The sequence below is a fragment of the Benincasa hispida genome, chromosome 5 (assembly GCF_009727055.1).
Source record: "Benincasa hispida cultivar B227 chromosome 5, ASM972705v1, whole genome shotgun sequence".
NCBI classification, from domain to species: Eukaryota; Viridiplantae; Streptophyta; class Magnoliopsida; order Cucurbitales; family Cucurbitaceae; genus Benincasa; species Benincasa hispida.
In genome coordinates this window covers 366,201-378,049 of record NC_052353.1, presented here as the reverse complement: position 1 = coordinate 378,049, position 11,849 = coordinate 366,201, and the positions used below count along the sequence as shown (strand labels likewise).

At 28.4% G+C, this 11,849-nt stretch overlaps 1 protein-coding gene and 1 long non-coding RNA gene across 2 annotated transcripts in view; one reads left to right on the top strand and one right to left on the bottom strand.

Moving 5' to 3' along the window:
- Window positions 1-144: 144 nt before the first annotated feature.
- On the bottom strand, window positions 145-1,308 carry LOC120078485. The gene is made up of 2 exons (XR_005482022.1): window positions 1,069-1,308; window positions 145-726 (listed from the first exon to the last, which is right to left on the bottom strand). It is a non-coding gene; the product is annotated as an uncharacterized LOC120078485 (long non-coding RNA).
- A 6,285-nt stretch (window positions 1,309-7,593) lies between these two features.
- LOC120077628 (isoflavone reductase homolog) overlaps window positions 7,594-11,849 on the top strand; it is a 5,011-nt gene continuing 755 nt past the window's right edge. Inside the window, exons 1-3 of the mRNA XM_039031577.1 lie at window positions 7,594-8,079; window positions 8,929-9,169; window positions 10,715-10,918. Coding sequence (XP_038887505.1) covers window positions 7,711-8,079; window positions 8,929-9,169; window positions 10,715-10,918 — 814 coding nt within the window. The 5' untranslated portion in view covers window positions 7,594-7,710. The remainder of the gene's footprint in view (window positions 8,080-8,928; window positions 9,170-10,714; window positions 10,919-11,849) is intronic.

Genomic DNA, 11,849 nt, shown 5'->3' with positions numbered 1-11,849 from the left:
ATTAATCTATCATGCATAAGCTATATATTATAACATTTATAATATAAAAATGCATGAATATGTTTAACCTAAGGTGGGATCATATCTAAATGACATCCATAAAGCATTTAAATAGCTAATGAATCAGTTAATTGGCTCCTAGAATAAAATTAAAGCAAAAAATTACATTAATTTTACTAATTTTATCCTATGTCGTTTTCAACAGCACCCGAACCGGACAAGAAGAGCTCGAACCATGCAAAAAAAAAAACTTAAAATGGGTGAAAACCGCTTGAACCGGGCTGAAAAAACACTGAACCAGGCCAAAACCGCTTGAACTGGACCAGAAAATCGCTGAATTATCCGCAAACCGGTCAAACCAGGTTCAAAAGTCAAAGAACCGACTGATAAATCACTAAATTGCGTCCAGACCGAGTCGACCGAACGAGTCAGGTCGAACCACGCCCGTGAGCCAAACCGGCCAGATGACCCGCACCTTCTGATGTCATGCTAACATTAGCCTAAACGTGAAGCTGACGTCAGAAATCGAACTAGACGAACCAATCTTCTCTTGAACTAGTCCGCGCGGGAACCATCGGGGCTAACGTCACGCTGACATCAGCTAACATCAGCCCTTCCGTTTTGCAGCCGCCGTTTTGCAATTTTCTTTTTTTTTTTCCTCGAATTGCAGCCACTGTATTCCTCCGTTTTTGGCCAAAATTGATCTCAATCGATTTCAACCTAATTCTGGACATGGACTTATAGACTCAATTTACATTAAAATGCCCAAAACGCAGGCCCTTACATAATCAAATCATATAAAAAATGTAAATCTATGGCCAATTAAACCCACACAGTTCACAGTAAACCAAATAACATTTATAATGCATTTAATCCCACCATAACCAATGCAAAAAATAAAAATATTAATATTAAAAGAGAGCCTACTCTCATATCAATTGTAGGATTAAAGCCCCGCACAGCGAAAAACAATAGATCTAACTCTAATTTAATATCAAACAAAATTAGCATTGGAAAATAAACCTAGGCTAAACATATACATTAAAAATAATTAAAAGGAATTCATACATTAAAAAAAACTTGTTGGATATCAACGACACCTCCAAGAAGTCTTCATTGGTATTCTCTCACATATCTGATGAGGCGGGATTGTGGGATCCCCTCTTCTTGATCTTGGATTAAGGGAGAATAATGGGAAAAAAAAATCTGAGAGAGAGTGATTTTTTCCCTTTAACACACACTAATTCTTAGAGATCTGAGTCTCGTCTGTGAGTATCAGAAGGAGAGGGAGAAAACAGAAGGAGAGGTTTTGTCCCACATTTGAAGAGTTAGCATTGTCAATAGGGTGTATATATCAAAGGCATGAAATGTAACTTCCACATCGTGGTTGTGGTGGAAGTAGAATCTTCCACCACACGTACGCATTGTCACCTTCACTGTCTGTCTAGTTGGATGAGCCATTTCGGGTAATCACACTTACATGAAAAAAGAACTATTTTTTTTACCTTTCTATTTTTAATTTTACCATTTTTATTAAAATGTTTTAAACTTTTTTTTAATTAAACTCAGATCCATAATTTTTGGATTTTATTTAATTGGTGACCTAGCCTTCCATTTCCTTATTCTTTCTTAATTACAGATCTGGTGGCCAACTCCGACAATAGTCACTATCAGCGACTACTATCGCCTAACTCTAGAATCATGCTCAACGATCACCTTCAGTGACCAAAATTCGAAAACCGCCTCCAATGATGGTCACCTTTGACGAAGACCACTTCCAACAATCATCTTCAATGACCACCTGTGACGTCCAACTCCATGCGACTACCTTCTTCAACGACAAACTTTGACGATTACCCTCGGCGATCAACTCTGACCACCATCTCCATCAATCATCTCCAATGACTAACTCCAACAACCAACTTAATTGATCATATACAAAAAGGAAAGAAAAACTTGGCTGGTGAAAGTGTTTTTAAATTTAAAATTGAAATTATTAGTTTATAGTGTTTAATAGTCATCTTACATGGTAATTTAACATTAATAGAAACATTTTGGACTTATAGTCCAACCAAACAAACTTGTGTATAAAAACACCTTTGAGAAAATATAACCAACCACATTTGTAAATTTATTTTAAACAATTTTTATAAAAGGTGTTTAAATGCAAAAATGGCTTTATGAAAAACATTTCAATGTTTGTCAGAAAGCCCAACCATGGATGGATACTATCATGACTTCCTTTTTTTAGGCTCTTCACTTCTTTGTTCAGCACACGAGAATTCTACTAACATGATGAAACTAGAACCTGATGCCACTTCGATATCACTTGTTGAGGACATAATTGTCTTTTCTTATATACCCATCTTCAACCCTTATCAAGTCAATGTGGAACTCCGATTGCATTCCCAATACCAACATACATACATAATAAATTCTACTCTACAATTTGACATAAGATGCAATAAAAAACCCTAAATTCCTTGATGCCTACTTTTTTTTTGTGCATATTACCTCATACATTCCACTAAAATATGAAAGTATATTGTAATTTTGTTCTTTTATGAAACAAGAGTATTTTTTCCTACCTCAAGTACAATAATTACATGTAAAAGATTGTAAAATATATGTGAAGATTTTAAGTTGACATCTCAGTTGAGTGTTACAAATTTAGAAATATATATGTATGCAACTGAAGGGTTAAACAAAAGGTTTTAGTAAATAATAATAACTACCAGAAAATCGTACTTTTTTATATTAAAGAAATTACACTTGATACTCATGACTTAATAACTCAACTCTGCACCTCAAATACAGATTTCTTATCTCGGACTAAACATCTCTACATTCCAAACACAGACTTTCTAAGTTTACAAACATATTAACTCCACAGTCATATCAGTTTTAGATTTCAGAACTCAACTCAGCGCTCCAAATAACTCCTTAAGATTTGAAAATATTTCTTTCAAAACCACGAGTAAATAGACATCGAACTCAAACTTCCAAGATGATAAAAAATTTTCTCCCTTCTTAATGTGCTCTAATATCATTACATATTAAAGAAAATATAATTTAAAAAAAAAAAAGCACTAGAAGCCTTTCAACAACTTTTTTTATAGTAAAAGTCAACAAGAAAAAGAAATTTTAAATTATAGCAACCAAACTCTCTTAAAACATACCTATGCCACCTAATCCCTAATTATTAGATCAATATATATTAAAGAACATTGCTCCTTTTTCAATACATTGGACTTTGTAATCAACAACCATGGAAGGATGTAGATATCAAATGACAAAATGAAAGAAATTAGTGGGCTTCTTTTCCTTTGAAGCATCATTTTGGTCTCACAAAAGAAACATCCAACCATTTAAAAGCAAGTGAATTAACTAAATATATAACAATATTCAAAATATATTATTGCCAATGTCTGCCATGTGAATTTTGGATCAAAATGGGCATCCAAGATATTCAATGACGCTATTATTATTGTCTAAACTTCTAGAAGCTTTAGCTATATAGTGACCAATTTAGCTTTGCCATGTGTCCTTTATTTTATTTTTACAAAAGTAAAAAATATAAAAAATACCTTTTTCACCCGAAAATATAATTATATTTTAAAGAAAATATCAATTTGTATATTCATAACTTTTAAAACTTGCGTCAATTTAAATCCTCAAACACATAATTGTACAATTTAAATTTTGATCTTGGATTTTTAGTCAGATTTTTCTTTGAAAATCATCCATATACATTTACTCTAATCTATTTTGTAACACTGGCATTTGAAGAAGTCTACACTGGTATTTGAGAATTAATGCATAGATGATTTTAAAAAATAATCGTAATGAATGGTCTAAATTGATTGACTTATAAAAATTTAGAAATTTAATTGACTCAAATTATAAGTTCCCATGACATTGGTCGAAATCAATACTATTATACATGAGTGTAAATTCATACACTTACATAAGTTCAATGTACAAAAGTTTAGGATTTTAGTTTATACAACCACAAAGTTTAAGGGTATAAATTATGTACTCAGACTTCCTAAAAATGGGTCAAATAATCTCATCTTAAACTGATTATATGCAAATTTAATAAAGAAAAAAAATCAACTTTGTCTCTCAATTTCAGAAATTGTTTTAATTAAAACTCAAAATTTATAATTGTATCAAATTTAATCAAATTTTTTTTACAATTTTTTTAGCACAATAACTGTGGTGATGGGAATCTTTTTACCAAGACTTTTTTTTTTTTTCACATTTATTCATTGATTTATGATTAAAAATTAATCATTGTTATACTTATTGACCTGCATTCTATTTTTTTACCTGAAAATAAAACATAAATAAATATATGTTTGATCATATATATTTAAAGTTGTTGGGATGGCCAAGAAATTAAGCTAAACCTCAAGTGCAAGACATGTCAAGATCTCCATTGTCTTCAAAGCAGCTTCTTTTTATATCACTTTGGGTTGTTATTATCAAGAGATTATTAGGTGACCAACCAAATTAAAACATAATAATTAAACAAATTAAGGATTAATGGCATTGTTAGTTGCATTATGAGTGTGTTTGGTCAAAGAACTTTGTATTTGGTAGGATTTTCAATTTACCTATTTTAATATCATTATAGGTCTTCACTTTACGAAATAAAAGGTGACATCATAAATCTAGTTTTTATAACATGTGACGTTAACATAAACTTATATAATGGGTTTAATTCATGGTGACCACCTACTTAAGATTTGATATTCTATGAGTTTTCTTGATACCAAAATGTTGTAGGCCAATTTGAGGTGGATTGTCTCGGAGATTAGTAGAGGTGAGCGTAAACTAGTCCGAATACTCATAAATATATATATAGAAAAAAAAAAAAACATAAACTTATATAAGGTGAGTGATAGAGTAAACTCACATACAAAACATAAATTTTAACTCAATTTTGAATTATACAAACTCAACTTGTGAAAATATATATCTATATTCTAAATGTAGAATTTCAAGCCTAATTTCAAGACCAATGCTAAAATTTATTCTAGCACTTCAAAAAAAAGGTTATGAACTCAATAGACTCAAAGCCAATTTGAGCATAATGACATAATTGCTAAGAAATTATTAACATTTCTTCAAAGAAAATCTATTGGGTACGGTGCTATATCCTTAAAATCTAAGTTGAGTGTTTCCATCAGTTGATTAATTGTGGTTGTTTAGGTGTTGAAAATTTATTGTTTTAGGGCTTTCTTTTTCTAACACAGTATTTGAGAGCAATAGATTCAAATCTCTATTTCTTTTTTAAAAAAAAAATGATATATCTTAATCAGTGAATTGTTTTTACGTAACTTTAATAGCAACTCGTCTGTAGTTAAATCAAATGGTCCAAAGAAAAGTCTCTTATTTATGTTATATTTATTTATTTATTCATTTAAAAAAATTATCTTTGGGTTAAAACTATAAATTTGGTCCTAAATCATGAATATTATAATATTTAAGTTGGAAAAATCATAATGTTATAATATTTAAATTTTAACTTTCTGTAACATTTTAATTATATCTTTGCCTATAGTATATTACTGTTCTTTTTAGAAACTTTTATAACATTTTATTTAAATGGAACTTGTATTGGAAATGCTCCATTTAGAGAATCGAAAATTTTAATAAATTTGTTTGGTTGAAAATAAATGAAAATTTGATTAAATAATAATAATAATAAATGAAAATTTGATTAAAAAATAATAATAATTTTAATATGAAATTTTTTTTCACAAATTCTACATGGGGAATCTCTACTCCGATCCCTGAGATACTAAATGAATTTTTTTTAGAAAATATGGATTAAAATTTGGATGGAAAGAAAAACGAGAAATCTTTTTCATCTTCTCCTCGTCACATGACATCTCTATCTCTGGATTTTGAAGCTCAACATTTTAATCTAATTGAATTGAAATAAATTGAATTTCATAGATTAAGGTTGGTTCACAATTTTGTTTTGAATTTAACTTGGATTAAAGAGACCTAATCCATTATTATTAAAATTTTAAAATCATCATTTTCTATTTTTTGGCATGAAATAGAAAAATTCTTATAAATAGAAAAATTCTAAAAGTACTTATACTTTATAACAAAAAGTCCAAATGTGCTTTGTACTTTTGGAACTTGTTGCTATAAAAGGTAAATATTTTTAATTTTTTTTTTTATAATTATATATGCATATTTTTCAATAAAAAATAAATTACTTCTTATTTTAGTTCAACATCAACAATATATGGGAGAAAAAAAAGGTAAGATTGAACTTCCTCTCATTAAAATTTCAATTCTAAATACTTAACCTTCTAAATGAATTTAGATTTTTTTCTGAATTTAAATAGCTCTTTTTTTCTTTTCCCTTTTTGGCAAAAAATCTAAATAGCATCTTCAGAAACGAAAGAACGATCTAGCATCATTAATAGTAAGTATTAATTTATAATTCTAATTTTGTCTATATTTTATCTAATTCTTAGATATTTATTAACTTTTTAAAAGTAAATTATGTTTTGATTTACGACCACTCTATTTAATATCAATTAATAGTAAGTTTTGATTTACATTATTTTTATTTCTGTAATTTCAATTTTCCTCTATTGTTTTATTTCTTAGTTTTTTAAATCTAATTTATGGTTTGGTTTACAACCACCCCTTAGATGGGAGGGCCCAACTCACCTAATACTGATCCATATCAATATTCAGATTAAATTATATAAAATATCCCTAAACTTTATAATTTATATAATAAAACAAAAATCATTAATACACTTTTACAATACATGCTTTAATAAAATTGAATGAAAAAAAAACCCTTAACAATCATTCAACCTCAACTGATTATTCTAAAATAGCCACGTTCATATCACCCTATTGAAATTAAATCCCAGGATTAAAATATTAATCTTGATATCAAGATTTCAATTTTACAGATATATCGATGAATATTTTTGTAATTTAAAAAATTTATTTAAATTTATAATCAAATTGTTTTTACTCTCAAACTAGATTATGATTATTTTTTTTAGCATTTTATATATTCATATTAGACTAAATAAATGACATTTTTTTATATTTGACAAACATTTATAAAAGATACTAGAGATATCAATATATTTAATATTGATGTCGAACGTAACTTTTCAATTTACAAATATATTGATTTGTCGAATTTTTTCATCCTTGCAAATAACCAATTCAATATATAACTTCGTCCATTCAAACGTTAGTCAATTGAATTAGGTAAAAAAAATTCTAGTACTCCTTCTGTGTGTCCTAATAGATTAGGTGCAAGGAAAAAATCAAAACCGTCGTGGTTTCGGTTTAGGATCAACTTGGCTAGATTTTTGTACTAAAATTGAATCGAACACTATCTAAAAAATTGTCAGAAATAGCCTTCTCAAGTTTTCGTCTTTTAAAATTAGCATATTTTTTTAAAACTCGTTATAATAATTTTTCTCGGTTTATCTCGTCCAAGATGAACTACCGAGATTTATATAAATTTAATTTTTTCTAACTTTCCATGCGAATGTCATGCTTAAAACCCCAAGACGTATGGTTGAAGAAAGAAAAAAGAAAGCTTGACCTAAAAAGTAGAATCCATTTTGAATTGCAAGCAAAGAAAGAGAGAGAGAGAGAGGGAGAATGAAAGGCAATAAAAGGAGAAAAATGGAGTTTGATTAGAAGATGAAAAAGATAGAAACAGAGGAAGAAAAGAAAGAATTGAAAAGAATAATGAGAGTCCTTGTGGTTGGAGGAACTGGCTACTTGGGGAAGAGGATTGTAAAGGCAAGTCTTTTGGAAGGGCATCAAACTTTTGTAATTCAAAGGCCTGAGATTGGTCTTGACATTGAGAAGCTTCAATTGTTGCTTTCCTTTAAGAAACAGGGGGCCGTCCTCGTCCCGGCGTCTTTCTCCGACTTCCAGAGCCTGGTCGATGCGGTGAAGCGTGTCGATGTCGTGATTTCAGCCATGTCTGGTGTCCATTTTAGAAGCCATAACCTTCTCCTTCAACTCAAGCTTGTTGAAGCCATTCAAGTTGCAGGGAATATCAAGGTTTAATTTTCTTCTCTTTTTATCTCATCCAACTATTCACTTTCCACATGGTAATTAGTGTCATTTTTTTTTGGTTAAATTTAAGGAGAAAAACAGTAGTTTAAGTTTGAATTTGTGCAACGTCATTTTCTCTCCCTTCCAATTAGTTTTGATTTTCACTTGTTGGATTTCTATAAATTTGACCTATAAGTACGAAGCAAAGAGTAGTATTGAAAGCTTGGTTATGTTATAAAGTTTATTCACTTGTGTTTACTTGGTCTCTAACCGTTTTAAACTTCTTTTGTAACAATTTCGGTTTTAGTAATTTTCTGTTTTAAAATTTATATGGGTTATGTTTCAGTTTTCAATTGTGGTTTTCATATATGTTATAGAAATATTTGAAACTTTGCTAACTAAATTTCTAAAAACAAAAACAAGATTTTGGGAACCATAATTTTTAATTTTCAAACTTGGTTTGATTCTTCTTTAAACAAAAAAAATATTAGTAGAGACTAGAAAGTGAATAAGAGAAACATAGATCTGATCTAAAATGGGGTCTCTTATTTCTACTAAACCACTTAACTTTCTAATTTTTAGGCTTAATGAAACCATAAACATTCAATATTGTGTCAAAAGATTTTGTGAATTTAAAAAAAAAAAAAGATAATGAAAACATCAATGACTTACTGAACACAGATTTGAAAAATTCAGAGATTCATGAAACACAAAATTAGAAGTTAAAAAAATCCATCGATTATAATTTAATTTACAATTAAATTCACCATAATCAATGATGAATTTAAATTTTTAGGTTGATCGGTTATTTAACGAATTTGAAACTAACAAAGGAATCAATTTATTATTATACAGAGATTGGTGCCATCAGAGTATGGAATAGACCCAGCAAGAATGGGAAATGCACTTGAACCAGGAAGAGAAACATTTGATCAAAAAATGGTAATAAGAAAAGCAATTGAAGAAGCCAATATTCCTTTTACTTATATCTCAGCCAATTGCTTTGCCGGTTACTTTGCCGGTAACCTGTCTCAAATGCTCACTCTGGTTCCTCCCACTCATCAAGTTACACTTTATGGTGATGGCAATGTTAAAGGTAACCCACCGCCAATTATTATTGTTTAAATTATATATTAAACTACCACTCACTTTTTTTTTAAGTAATACAATTGCCCCTAATTTAGGATTTAAAAAGAAAATAAAATAGATAATCGAAATCTTTGAATATAAAATTACAGATGTTTGACATCTTTAGATTATCACGTTTGTTTCGTAGGAAATATTTTTTTGAAATTATTTAGAATATGTATTTGTTTTTAAAGATTTTTATTAGGAAATGTATTAAATTTACATATTATTATAATGAATATTATACTTAATTTAATATAATTTGAATTTTTTATAATGTATTTGTTTTTATTAATTTGAATTTCTTTTTTAATTGATATAGTTGTTTATGTTGTTTTTATATGTTATTTTTCTTGGAAAAAGTAATCTATATTAATTTAATATTTTTTTTATAATAACTTTCTAAAAAAATAAAAACAAATACAATATAACCAAGTAGAGTGATCTATATATATATATAAGTGATATATATGGTTGACAATATTGGTTTGAATTATAAAAGGCAAATAAAGAAAAAATATATTTATAGAGAAAAAAGAAAAGGTAAAAAAAGGAAAAAGATGACGTCCTCAATACAGAAATCTAAAAAAATCATGTTTCTGTGGGTATCCAAAACTCTTAAGATGTCCCCGTAACGTCATCTTTGTATGTTTGGGTATCTCCTGACGCTTCGACATTTTACATTATCATAAAACAAAGACGATAATCCAGATGTTCGTTCCATGATAATCTTGGATTTCTATGAAACAAACGGCCTCGTAAGATTATTCGAAGTCCACCCTTTTTTCCAACTATAGGTGTAGGTTACAATATTCAAACTTTTGACTTTTTTGTTAAGATGACATATATCTTAATTAGTTAATTTCTTGTTTAACTAACAATCTACTTGAACATAACTTGAATTATATACTAAGCTTAAGTTAGTTCAAAGCTTTATCTTCGCTGTACCTGGATTTAAAATTGAAAACAATGTTTTCAAATCTAAACTTTGGTCAAATTCGACCTAGATTCAAAAATGATTTTTCAACTTATATACTATAATCTCTCCCTTTCTTAACTAATGTAGAACTTTGTTCTCGCCAAATAGTTAGTGACATTTATTTAAGATAATATCACCTAATTAGGAGGTAAGTGACCTAATGACTTAGTGCTTAGTGTTTTATTTACTTATAAATAGTGTATAATTAATGTTTTCACCTCATTATTTGTTGTTGTCAAACATTTGTTTCATCAATGATTTCTAATTTGAAAATAAGTTTTCCAACCTAGTGATAGAATATTAGTTCGTCCAAGCTTATATTGAAGCAAACGAACATCACTAATAGGTGTTCCTCTTTGTCCAATTAATCACAAAAACTTCATAACACAAAATCTTTATAATTTTTTAAAAAATATTATGAAACCGACAATTTACCCTGAGTTGTTCTAGCAAGTTTTTTCTTTAAATACTGAAATCTCGTCAAATCTCTCATCATGTTTAAATTTGAGTAATGACACATGGCATAATTTGCAGTAATATACGTGGACGAAGATGACATAGCAACGTACATTGTGAAGGCAGCAACTGATCCTAGAACAGAGAATAAAACAGTGTACATTAGGCCTCCACAAAACATCCTCTCCCAAAGAGAACTCATTGAGAAATGGGAGAAGCTTTCTGGAAAAGTATTGGAAAAGAAAAGTGTTTCTGCTCAAGACTTTCTTGCCAGGATGAAAGGTAAACAAAATTTATGCCCTATTTCAATTTTATGTGGTTTTTTTTTTTTATAAAAAAGAAATGTTATTTTTCTCGTTTTTTATTGGATGATATAATATCAAATTCATCTACGCGTTCAATTTAAATTTTTTGGTCAATCGATAATTTAAAATTTATTTCTAAATTTTGAAAAATTACTGAGTGGAAATGAGAAATAAGATACAAATCTTATCAAATTGACTCTTTGTTTTTAGTTCTTCTTTATGTTACATCTCTACTTTTATGATAGGAAAAGAATCTCTTTATTGCCATTTTGTCGTTTATTGTTCTCCAATAATTTTAAACTTCACTAGAAAAAAAACTTCTAAAAAATCAGATATATTCAAAGTTATTATTATTATTTTGTCTTACTCCCTAATATATTTGGTTTTTTTTTTAAATTTTGTCCTAATTTTAGTTCTTATTATATGGATTAAAAAGTAGCAATTTAATCTCTTATGGTTTAAGATTTTTGGAAGACTAATAATTAAGCCAACTAAGAGAGCAAAAGACAATGCCTTAGATTATATTTGATAATCATTTGTTTATGCTTAATTTTTTTTCTCAATCTCTTTCAACATTTTTATTATTAAAGATTTGAATTCTTAACGAATTTCTAAAAATAAGAACAAATTTTTTTAAAGAAAAAAAATCTTTTCAAAACTTAGCTTGAACTCGAAAAACATTCAAACGAAGAAATTAATAAATTGAAGTACACTAAAAATAAAATTTGAATATCATGGCTAAGTAATTTTTCTTTTTTACCACGTTAATAAGAGATCATGCCAAATTGAATTTTTTTTAATATACTATAGGCTAAATTTGAAAAAAAAAATGTAAAACCAAAACAGTAGTTACATACGTGCATGTATGTTGCATCCTTCTTGTGGGACCTACTCCAATCACAATAATA